We start from the raw sequence: 12,489 nt of genomic DNA, 5'->3' as shown, positions 1-12,489 counted from the left end.
CAATAGCTATCTGCTATTCAAATACTAGTCACATCAGCCTATGACTCAATACACACATTTTCTATTAATCAATAGACCAAGAATATTAATTCCATTCAATTGCAAATATCAATGCAATAATATAAAGTATGTGATTTTGGGAGACTCAAGTCGAATCTAACTCCAGTTGTGCAATCTCGCATCAACATTGATCTATACCTTTCGTTCTGTCTCTAACTTTATCAACGTCTCGAAGTCACTGCCTGTCAATATCAATCTGGCAACAACAATATCAATACACTGTATCAATGTATAACTCAATTCAAGACCTGTTCTGATCACTATTCAAATCAAACATAATCTGATCAATGTCACGATACAACGATACAATCTCAATCAATACTGAGTCTGATCACTATCAATCTACTGCTGTTTCAACGCCATAACAATACAATCTCGATAGCCTCGTCTATCTCAACATCACAGATATAATATCACGACTCAGAATCGATATCAATACAAATCATAATCTCAACAATAACATATCATAATCTCAAGTCTGATATCAAATCTCGATCATATCAATTCTGAAAATCATAATAATTGCATAACTAATCTGTTCTTCGATCTGACTTCAATTATATACTTATCAGTATATCCAGAACACATAATATCAGTCCAATCATAATTTTCCCAATATCATAATTTCAAACGATATCAAAACGTAACAAAACTTACGTCCAGTTGTAGCTGTCATCGCTAGGAACTCGGTACTGAGCTCGGATTCAAAATCTGACGAACAGATCTTGCACAATCACAAATCTAAAATATGAAAAGGCGTAAGGATTTTCCAAGAACCTTTCTCGTCCTTTTTCTTTCTGAAGAACCATTGCAATATTTATATATATATATACACACACACACACACACGTCGCATGATAAAGGACGTGTGGCTTCTTGTATGTATTGCACGTCTCGTGCATATGCGCGACTTACTTCGGCGCATATGCGCGAGACATTCGGTCTCAGCGCATCATCATCTCGACAGCTCGCGCATATGCGCGCACACCGCTCGCGCATATGCGCGAGACCTACGGTCTCGGCATGTTTCTTCCTCGGCAGCTCGCGCATATGCGCGCCCCATCGTCGCGCATATGCGCGAGACCTACTGTCTCGTGCACAAACACTCGCGCATATGCGCGCCTCTACGCCGCGCATGTGCGCCCAACTCTCTGGACTCGAATTTCACCTTGTGCACAGCTCGCGCATATGCGCGACCATTTCTCGCGCATATGCTCGAGGTCTTCTGCCACCCACGCGCATATGCGCGGCTCCTTGTCGCGGTGTTTTCTTCTGTCTTTTCAGGTCCGATCCAATTCGTCTATAATCACATTAATTATCACCAATCATTTCAGATTACGGTAATCCAAATCTCAGGCCATACATGCTACACGTTCATTTAAATGCCCAGCATCTCTCCCGTGATTTAGCGATGTGGGATTTCGCCTAAGGGCCTCACCCCCCTTACGGGACTCAGCGTCTTCCCTGAGGTTTGCCCCACCATCCCAAACTCACGCGGAGCCGCTCTGATACGAAAGGTCACGGCCCAGATTCGACGAATATCTCCACTGTACCAAGACAAGTCTTTCCAGCGTGCCTATGTTCTCACTCACACGCACCCTAGGAAACTTCTCAGGGGTCACCCATCCCAGAATTGCTCCAAGTCAAGCACGCTTAACTTTGGAGTTCATATGTGATGAGCTCCCGAAAAGAAGATGCACCTTCTTGATATGAGTTGTACATATCAAATCTTATAAGTCCTCCTCAACTGCACAGTCTCATTCCTGAACAGTTTTGGAATCTCTCTCATTCCGGTGTGAGATCGGTTCATTCATGTTCCCTTCACCTAGAAGTCTGGCAGAAGCCGCTCATTGTCCGTGCTACCTCATGGCACTGGCGATCACCCCCCGCCCTCTTCAGTCTCGGGCCTCACATGCCCACCAGCTTCCACTTGGTTCGTCCCCAAACCACACCTTACTAAGTGAGGTTGGCTCTGATACCAACTGTAACTCCTCAGATTCGACGACTGTCCCCACTGTACCAAAACGAGTCTTTCCAGCGTGCTTATGTCCTTACTCACACGCACCCTAGAAAACTTCCCAGGGGGTCACCCATCCCAGAATTGCTCCAAGTCAAGCACACTTCACCTTGGAGTTCTTATGTGATGAGCTCCCAAAAAGAAGATGCACCTTCTTGATATGAGTAGTATATATCAAATCTTATAAGCTATCCTCAACTGCACAGTCTCATTCCTGAACAGTTTTGAAATCCCTAAGGCCCTTAGGCTAAATCCCACATCGCTACACCATGGGAGAGATGTTGGGCATTTAAGTGAGCGTGTAGCAACCCCTTGTGACGCGTTTTAAAGCAGTGGGGACTCGAGCCAAAGCGGACAATATCACAAGTGGGCTGGGCCGTGACATTTGGTATCAGAGCGACTCCGCATGAGTTTGGCATGGTGGGCAAACCTCAGCGAGGACGCTTAGTCCCGAAAGGGGGGGTGAAGGCTCTTAGGAGAAATCCCACATCGCTAAACCACGGGAAAGATGTTGGGCATTTAAATGAGCTTGTAGCAATCCCTTGTGATGCGTTTTAAAGCCGTGCGGCCTCGGGCCAAAGCGGCCAATATCAAAAGTGGACTGGTACGTGACATCTGGTATAAGAGCGTCTCCGCGTGAGTTTGGGATGATAAGGTAAACCTCAGTGATGACGCTGAGTCCCGAAAGAGGAGGTGAAGGCCATTAGGCAAAATTTCACATCGCTAAACTACGGGAGAGATGTTGGGTATTTAAATGAGCGTGTAGCAACCCCTTGTGACGCGTTTTAAAGCCGTGAGGCCTCGAGCCAAATCGGACAATATCACAAGTGGGCTGGGCCATGAAATTTGGTATCAGAGCGACTCCGCGTGAGTTTGGGATGGTGGGGCAAACCTCAGCGAGGACACTGAGTCCCGAAAGGGTGGGGGATGAAGGCCCTTAGGCGAAATCTCACATCGCTAAACCACGGGAGAGATGCTGGACATTTAAATGAGCGTGTAGCTAGAGGTGGGAAAAAATACCGAAATACCGAAAAATCGTACCGAAAAAATACCGAAATTACCAAAAAAAATCGATATATTGAAAATTTTTGTACCGAAATTTTCGGTATCGGTATCGGTACGGAATTATTTTTTTTATACAGAAATACCGAAAATAATTTTTTATTATTATTTTTTTAAAATTTAATTTTGATATACCGAAAAATGTCGTTATACTGAAAATATCGACAAAATTTTCGGTGTCGGTACGGTATCCAGTATGAACTTTTTTCATATCGAAAATTCGGTATACCGAATGTGCGGTATACCAAATTTCCGGTATCGGTATCGGAATGGAAAAATTCCATACCGATATTTACGGAACGGTATACCGTACCGTACCCACCCCTACGTGTAGCAACCCCTTGTGACGCGTTTTAAAGCCGTGAGGCCTCGTGCCAAAATGGACAATATCACAACTGGGCTGAGCCGTGACAAAAGTGCTCGGAGTTGTTTTCTCCAATAACTTCCGTCATGCATGCTGCAGCATTTTTTCTCTTCTCATGGTCACATCTAGAAATCCGTTTATTGAAAATTAAACTCACATTTGAATATCCATAGGCCAACCTAACTAACAACATGAGCGAGAGTATTGCAATGAAAAATCACAGCATGATCAAACCAGATTGTTCAATCTTGTTCACATTGATCCTCAAATTTCGAAACTCTATCTCCTATAGAGACATTTGGCGCAGACTAAAGCATATAGCAGCATAGTACCACCACCAAAATAAAAACTTTATATCCCAACCACAAACCATTTTCAGAGTCTAGAGTGAAGCAAATATCAAATACAATGATGAAGCGAACATGCCCAATAATACCTAAAAATCAAAATGACTAACCTTGCAGTTATCAGGTTTCGGGCAGCATTAACAGAATAAGAAAATGATTCACCAAGGCTTCTCAACTCTGCAATAACACATCTGTCGCCAAATATTTTCAAACCCAATTAACAATCAATTAACTATGATTTACCCAAAAGTCCAGAATAAATCGAAAATCATCAAACCTGGTAGTGAATATTTTGACATTAGCGCCAAGAATATTGGCCAATGCAGTATCAGCGGGAGTGATTCCATTCGCCAGAAGATGGTGCACAAAGGTCCCATCACAAAGGATTTTGAACGGCTCTCGGAATCCATAGCAAGCCGTGTAGAATCTCACAGCTCTTCGATGTCGCTTCTGCTTTTTCACCCTCATTATCTAATTCAACCAAAAAAAAAACATTTCAATTTTAAGGTAAGAAACCAAATCTTGAAAACGAAGCTCTAAATTCATCTACATCAATAACAGCAATTTCATAAGAATGTGAAATTAACAGCAGCGAGTCGACGACGGGTGAATTGTGCAGTTGAGCTAGGGTTTATGATTTTTTTTGAAACAAGGGTTTATGAAAATTTTTTAGTATGATATATTAAATTTTAAATTGAGTAATTTATTTATTAAATAAATAATAAATTGAATTTTAAATCAATGTATTATTGTTTCAATTAGTTATTTAAATGAAATAAAAAATACATTTAAAGATATTTTTTTTTAAAAAAAAATAGTTGATACATATTTTGTAAAATAAAGTAATTGCATGAGCTGTCTCGAGATGTTTCTTCGAATCAACTTGCATCTTTTCGCCCAAGTTATCTTTGATTTCGGTGGATGAAATCTAATCATGTAATGCTTATAAAAGTAGCAAAATTTGATTGAGGATGGCAATTTCCTCTGCCTATCATGTTTGATCCGTTTCTGACCTAAACTACAGAGTCCTAATGTAAACTTATGATTCAAAATAATAGGTTTCTAGAAATAATATTTTAAAATAAAATTTTAAAATATCTCAATTGGTGTAGGTCTTGAATAATATTTTAGACAGATATTTTGTGTAATTGTTTTTAGCTCGTTAACTATATTCGGGTCCAATGACAAGTTGACAGCAATTTTTTTAAGAAAAAAACTATTTTATTCCTAAACAACACTTAGCTTTATTAGTGATTAGTGACTCCACACTTAGCAAGATATTTTATCCCTAAACAACACTTAGCAAGAAATTATTTAGTTTAGAGATAACGAATAATGTTTACCATTGCGAATATTACAGGGATCGACCTGTTTTATAAGTTGGGTAAGATAACTCTTTGGAATCAGAGACAAAACAAATCAATCCAAAAACCACAGTTTTATTTATATAGGCATTAGTTTCTCGTCTCAAAAAATTATTCTCGTGCATTCATAACTAGGAGCAGCACAACGCATCTCATATACAAAAACCAGTTACCGCCGAAAAACAAAAAATGAGAGTAGAATAACCCTTTAAAGAACATATATTTGTCTGAATTCTTTAAAAGCCAATGTTAGGAACCAAGTACACTGGGCCTGAATTAGTTTAGAATTTGGTATTGTAATGGACTCATTGAAGTCAGCCTAGTTTACTTCGTAACAGATAAATCATCTTTCTATATAAAATAATTTTTTTAGGAATTCAGAGTGCCCAGTTTCTGTTTATCGAACAAAATTTACCAAAATCAACATGTGTTTACAACATTGGTTCTTCAAATCTATATGTTAAGAATGGTAAGTGAGACATGAAAATGTGAATATTTTCAATTGTCATGAACATGTTTGGATAAAAAATACAAACATAAGTTTCTACAGAAATGGCAGGATTGCAGACACTCTCATCTTCCTTTTTCAACAAAACCCTCACTCTCCCTCTTTGAATAAAATCTTGTGGATAGACCTAGTCCGCCTAAATTAATTAAAATATAAAATCAACAGAAAATAAAGACACACACCACAATAAAATCACCTCGATTGCACAGGAGAGTTTGAGGTGGGCACATCAATCATAAATATCCGAACATGTTGGATTTAAACATGCTTTGCTAGCGTTGATTCTACACCCCTCGGCTAAGGTTTTCTTATAATTAATGTAAATTGGGTAGAAAACGACCCACTATTTTATATTCTGTACATTTACATCCATAATCCCTAGATTTAAACATCATAAAATGAGCAGATTCATCGATCCATAACAGAATAACCTATAATTAAATCCCCAAAAAATTATTTCTCTCTAGATTAAAGAATTTAACAACGGATCATTGAAAAAAAAATAGAATTACCAGAAAATTTTCCGTCTCCGTCTTCGCAGCAAGACTTCTGATTTCGGCTGAAATCTCCTCAACTAAACCGTTTCGTGAACAAATAAGTGGCTCGTACAAAGGAATAATGGGTCCAAATATCACTTTATGTCATGAGCCCAAGTTCGGCCCAATTACAAATGTATACGCTCCTCACTATCTGTTTTCTTTTTCTTCTCCTGTTTCTACGTGATTAATTAGAGGGTTATGGGGTGGGTTTTGAACTATATATTAAACTTTTAAAGTTGCTAGACTAAATTTAAAAAAGTGTGTTTTAATTCAATAAATAAAATTAGCATTTTAGCCTCTCTTTCAAATAAAATTAAATCTTTAATATTTTATTTTATTTTTTTTAAATTCGTGGTCTAGTGGCTATTCCAGATTTTAGGCGCTACAATTTTCCACTGCCGTTAAATTTCTGAAGGGAAATAAAAATCGAGAGAGATTAAAAGTTATGTATATGTTCATCTTTTACAAAGTAATTAAGATAAATTAAAAGTTAAGTATGATTCATTTTTTTACTTCACTAAATATAAATATTAATTTTTTTTAACATTTTACTTCATCAAAACTACTCTGTCGAAGTAAAATGTGACAAAAAATTGGAAGTGAATTCCGTGTTTTCTAAATTTTGAAGTAAAAAATATGTTTTACTTCGCCGGTGTTATTACCGAAGTTGATTGGTATATATTATTTCATAATTAATAATCGTCGAAGTAACCAGTGGTGAACTAAAAATCAAAAATTCTACTAATGGTGTAGGGCCTAGTACACACGAGCTGAACATGACTACCCAATAATTAGATATGACATGCCTTTTTTGGAGTCGCCGTATCTCGTAATGAGATCAATGTGCTTAACGAAGCGCCTATTTTTAATGACGTGTTGAAAGGAAACACACCGGAGGTGAATTTTACTTGTGAACAGTACATAACATAGAAAAAGGATACTACCTAACAAATAATATATATCCGAAATGAGCCACTTCCGTGAAGAGTTTCTCATGCCCGCATCTAAGGCCCTGTAATCAATTATCCGGTAATTTGGCATTACTAGAATAATTATTGAGTTGTAAATTAAAACAATTATTTATGCCAAATAAATTCAAGAAGTGTGTTAAAAATATGTATTTTAGAATATCGGAGAATTTAACGATATAAAATACATATAGAGTTTAAATAACACATGAGAGAAAAATAAATGCAAAATCGGGATAAAAAGAGGCATGAGTATTACACTATATACATATACATACACACATAACTTACCTTAAGAGAGAGAAGGAAGAAAAGAAATAAGAAAGAAAGAAGTTTTCCCTCAAACCCCATTCCCGTCACCCTTGGAGCAACCGCAACAAAATCGCGATATCTCCTCCGTCCGGCTTCAAAATCTCAATCGGTTTGAGGGGTTGTCTTCCATACATCAGTAGCTTCGTTTTGAGCCATAAAACACGAATTTTGAGCTAGGAAGCGAGCATATCAAAGCTCCATTTTCTGAGCCCTGTTTCTGTGTATTAGTTTGGTGAGTTTCAGTTTTTGTGCTTCTGAATTTCGTGGTTTTGTGTATTGTGCGCTAAAAATCTCGACTGGTGGTTCAAATAGAACTTGTAGATTTGTTTGTTAGCTTTCTAGAGCCACTAGAATCATCGAATTTCAATAAGAAATGGATTTGTTATGATTTTTATACCAAAATGTGCCAAAACCAAATTCTTCAATTGAGCTGTGTAGAATACCTACTGTAATTTGTGATTATGACATTATTTCAGTCGTATTCTGTATTTTTGGTTAAAATAAAAGTTGTATAGCTATGTCTTTTCTTTGCAATGAGACTTGAATCGTCAAATTCCAGTAATAATTGTGCAAGTTATGTTCATTTTCTGGAACTGCTCAGAGGCTGAAATTTTATGTGAGAGCAGATTTGATATTTTGGGTTCAATGTAATGTTGGGTTCAAATAATTGAGAATTTGAATATGGTTTCAACTGAAAAAACTTAGATAATTGAGTTTTCTTTTATTTTCAATTAGCGGATATTGATTTGAGTTAATATTGAGTGAGATACAAATTTTATGCTTTTTTGTGCCAAATCAGACATTGTTATGGAATGTAGTTTTCTTGATCGGCTAATCGTTGTTTTGTTTAGGCCGAGAGTCTTGAAGTGAGGTCGATATTGGATTGTCAAGTTGGTATAGGTATGTTACAGCTCGGTAACATAAGACGGTAAAACATAAATTATGTTTAATTGTCATTCTGTGTTGCACTGATCGTATCTATGACTTGTTGACTATTGTAATTTGTTAAATACCTTCGTTGTGATATATGTTTATTATTGTGACATATTATTGGCATTTAGCATAGGGCATACTATTATGACATTCATGTTGAGCCCTATCGTTCTTGTTAGCCCATTGTTGATATTCATTATTATCTGATATTGTTGTTTATCTCGGGTGGCTGATAGGCCTATACACATGAGACCGTAGATGTGATTGAACAATCCCGTGGTTAGTGTAGCCTTTTAAAGTGAGCGCTGGGATTGTGTCATCTAGTTCGTTCTGTTGTGTCATCCTGTTATATCGTATCAGCTGTATGGAGGCCGAGTCAGGGGTGTTATCGAGCATTATTCCAGTTGTTATCGTACCGTTTATTGGCTCCTGTTATTCCGATTATCGTTGAGTCGTTCATGCATTGCATATTACATTTTATTATATGATTATGCATGATTTATGTTTATTGTTGTTATTGATGGACTGTTTCATACCAGAATCCTAACCTACCTCAATTATTTACTGAAGGGGGCTACTGTGGTTGCTTTTTTGGGCACCATGGTAGATCTGCTGAGTCGTTTTGCAGCATCAGGCCGAGGTTCCGCCAGTGGAGCTCGGGATTGAGGTTGGATTGCTTGGTTCTGTTCAGTGGAGTCTCCCAGTTAGTCTATATGTATGTTTTGAGTTTGTTTCAGTCTTGTGTTGTAGTTTATTTGTCGGGGAGATGCCACGTGTATCCGTAGTGATATTTGGTTTTTTTTGTGATGTTCTAAGTCGACCATGTGATTCTTATGATCTGGTGAGTATATTTTGACTTCGGTTTTTGTTTTAATGACTCTAGTTGGAGTATATTTTGATATAAACTGCTGCTTGAGTTTTTCGGGATGTCTTACCTAAACATGAAATGAAGTCCCACAAATTCAAATCCATTCAAGCAATTCATATATTCATTACAACTCAACTCGAACTCGAACTCGAACATATTTAAACAGAAACGATAAAACACATGGATCCATCTCCCTTCTTGCTTGTACTTGGTATTATTTCAACTATTCAGATGAGTAGGCTATGGTTCTTCAGGATGAAGCTGATCCTGACTGTGATATACTATAAAAGTTCGCTTGGCTTTGAAATTTCGAGCAAACCGGTCGGTTTTCGTTCCTGAGGAAGGGTTCTGATTGAAGAGTTCTTGGATTGCCTTAGGCATCGGCTCACCATTCATCTTACTCTTCCAATAGTTTCCTCCATCTTTTCTTGTATTAGCAATATAAGCAAACTGAAATATGAACCATCAAGGAATAATCATTTTCTTATTTTAAATAAGAAAATGAATCATATGGAATCAATAAATATTTGATTGCAGGAAAAATATGGATGTGTATTTTATGACCACCCCAGAAAACTTGAAGGTGAAAGAAATAATCCAATAAAATTTTCACAATTACTCAAGCATGGTAATAATATATATATCTACACGAAATCCTGAAAATTTTAAGAAATAAACCAGAAAAACCCTCCTGATTTAAATTAATTTTTTTACAAACAAGATAACACCATGATCATAAATTAGAAATTAATCAAAAAAAAAAATCACAATCCACTTTTAGGTATGAACAAATTGTAATTTTTTAAAGAAAAACACAGGCCGATCGAGCTATTATTCGAAGGAAAAAAACAACATACAGGTAAACAATTACGAATATTCTGAATTTTGGTAAGCATGTAAGCGTAACATTATACCAATAGAATCGAGAGGAGGAGGAAGGCTGAAAAATCTCTCGTTCTCATCTTCAAAACTTGGTGTACTTTCTGTTAAGATTGGAACTTGGACCTAACTCAACCCCAAAAGCTAGCTCAAGGGGGGAGGATTGTCTAAGACCATATATACAACTCTCAGGTTATTTATCCTACCGATGTGGGACAATTAACACACTCCTCTCACGCCCAGAAATGAACATCTGGAGCGTGGAGTTTACAAATGACCCAATTATGGGCAGAACGAGCGTGAAGTTTACAAATGACTCAATTATGGGCAGAACGAGTGGCCTAATTACAGGCAGTCCAACACATAACGGTGGAACCCGGGCTCTGATACCATGTTAAGAATGGAACTTGGACCTAACTCAACCCCAAAAGCTAGCTCAAGAGGGGATAATTGTCCAATCCCATATATACCACTCAAAGGTTATTTAACCAACCGACGTGGGACAATTAACACTTTCTTTTTATTGTAAAGTTTATAGCCTCTGACTTTAGTATATTACATAGGGATTAGGCATATACCTAAAAAAAGATTTGATTCAAATTTCTATATATTTTCAACAAGGAGATAATTATTTTCATAGTCAACTCCCCACGTTATGAGATTGGGAGCCATCCCTTTTTTTTACGATTGACAAAATCGAGCAATCAAAAAGGTAAGTGCTACCTATGTATTACATATGCATGCATGACTATTGTTTTGGTACGGTGGATTTGATTGATTGATTGATTTATTACCATTAATTGCACAATTCTTGTGATGATATATATATCTATTTGAAAAGTTGTATATGTATGGTGCTCATTTATATCAATATGGATGATGTATTATTCAAATATAAAATGTGATAAAATATAGAAAAATTATATTTTCAATAGGTGAGTGACATTTTATTGTTTATATAAGTGTATACGATAAATGTACAATATATTTAACTCGATTTTTGTCACATGCTGATATGATATTAGATATTATGGAAATGAAATTGGATATCGATGATATTTGCATTCAAACTTTGACCAAATGATTCAAAAGATCAGAACTAAAAATCCGGAAATTTGATCACAGTTTAAAAGTATTTATTGGATTTATTAAATGCAAATTATTACTAATTAAAACCTCCATTTGATACCACAGATTGGAAAATTTCGATTTTTTCCGAAAGTGAACAAATTAATATGCCCTTTTTGTTGTGAAAAAGTAAAAATTTATGGTAAAAAATAAAAATCTCAAACTCTCAAAATTTACCAAACTACACACTTTATAATATTTTTCTCTCTACTCAATTGTGATTTTCTCCACAAATGAGAGATCTATTTATAGGAAATCTTTACAAATAATCCAAAAATAAAATACATCATTACCTACATCATCACACACTAATTTTCAATATTTACAACTCTTATTTTCAACATTCAAATATTCAACATTCAAATATTCAATACACACATTTTAAATATATTTTTCAACACTTCCCCTTGTGATGATGATCATAATGATTGTCTTCATTACGTGTTTTTATACTGCCTCGTTAAAAACCTTACTAGGAAAAACCCATTGGGATAAAAACCATAGCAAGGGAAAAAGAGTGCAGTCAGGTAAACTCCCCCTCATGTTGACACGACAATTTTTCACAAATTTCGTAGATTGTGCATCCCAATATTATATATATGCTTTCTGAATATTGACGTAGGAAGCGCCTTGATGAAGAGATCTGATGAATTTTCACTTGATTGAATGTGACGAACATCAATACATTTATTCTTCTCAAGCTTCTTGGTGAATGCGAAGAACTTAGGAGGAATATGTTTAGTTCTGTCGTTTTTTATGTATCCTTCTTTTATTTGAGCAACACATGCAGCATTATCTTCATATAGTATCACAGGCTTCTCGTCGAATGATAATCCGCATGAGATTTGGATATGTTGGGTCATTGATTTTAACCACACACATTCACGACTTGCTTCATGTAGTGCAATAATCTCGGCATGATTTGATGAAGTTGTTACGAGCGTTTGTTTCTGTGAACGCCAAGAAATTGCAGTGCTTCCACGAGTAAATACATATCCAGTTTGGGAACGTGCCTTGTGTGGATCAGATAAGTATCCAGCATCAGCATAACCAATTATACTTGGATTAGCATCTTTTGAATATAAAAGTCCCAAGTCTGTCGTTCCTCGTAGATAACGGAATATATGTTTAATTCCGTTC

At 36.4% G+C, this 12,489-nt stretch overlaps 1 protein-coding gene and 2 long non-coding RNA genes across 3 annotated transcripts; all 3 read right to left on the bottom strand.

Annotated features, from left to right (window-relative positions):
• Positions 1 to 3,528: 3,528 nt before the first annotated feature.
• LOC142554249 (uncharacterized) lies at positions 3,529 to 4,345 on the bottom strand. The gene is made up of 3 exons (XM_075664944.1): positions 4,128 to 4,345; positions 3,961 to 4,041; positions 3,529 to 3,628 (listed from the first exon to the last, which is right to left on the bottom strand). The coding sequence occupies exons 1-3, from the start codon at positions 4,316 to 4,318 to the stop codon at positions 3,529 to 3,531; spliced, it is 372 nt and encodes a 123-aa protein (XP_075521059.1). The 5' UTR covers positions 4,319 to 4,345.
• Positions 4,346 to 5,414: 1,069 nt separating this feature from the next.
• LOC142552574 (uncharacterized) lies at positions 5,415 to 6,319 on the bottom strand. The gene is made up of 3 exons (XR_012821844.1): positions 6,235 to 6,319; positions 5,919 to 6,100; positions 5,415 to 5,858 (listed from the first exon to the last, which is right to left on the bottom strand). It is a non-coding gene; the product is annotated as an uncharacterized LOC142552574 (long non-coding RNA).
• A 3,095-nt stretch (positions 6,320 to 9,414) lies between these two features.
• On the bottom strand, positions 9,415 to 10,773 carry LOC142552573 (uncharacterized). Its single transcript, XR_012821843.1, has 3 exons — positions 10,733 to 10,773; positions 10,257 to 10,321; positions 9,415 to 9,792 (listed from the first exon to the last, which is right to left on the bottom strand). It is a non-coding gene; the product is annotated as an uncharacterized LOC142552573 (long non-coding RNA).
• Positions 10,774 to 12,489: the final 1,716 nt, after the last annotated feature.

Source organism: Primulina tabacum, chromosome 8, assembly GCF_025594145.1.
Source record: "Primulina tabacum isolate GXHZ01 chromosome 8, ASM2559414v2, whole genome shotgun sequence".
Classification (NCBI taxonomy): Eukaryota; Viridiplantae; Streptophyta; class Magnoliopsida; order Lamiales; family Gesneriaceae; genus Primulina; species Primulina tabacum.
The sequence above is the reverse complement of the archived record's forward strand: the minus strand, read 5'-3'. Positions and strand labels throughout refer to the sequence as shown.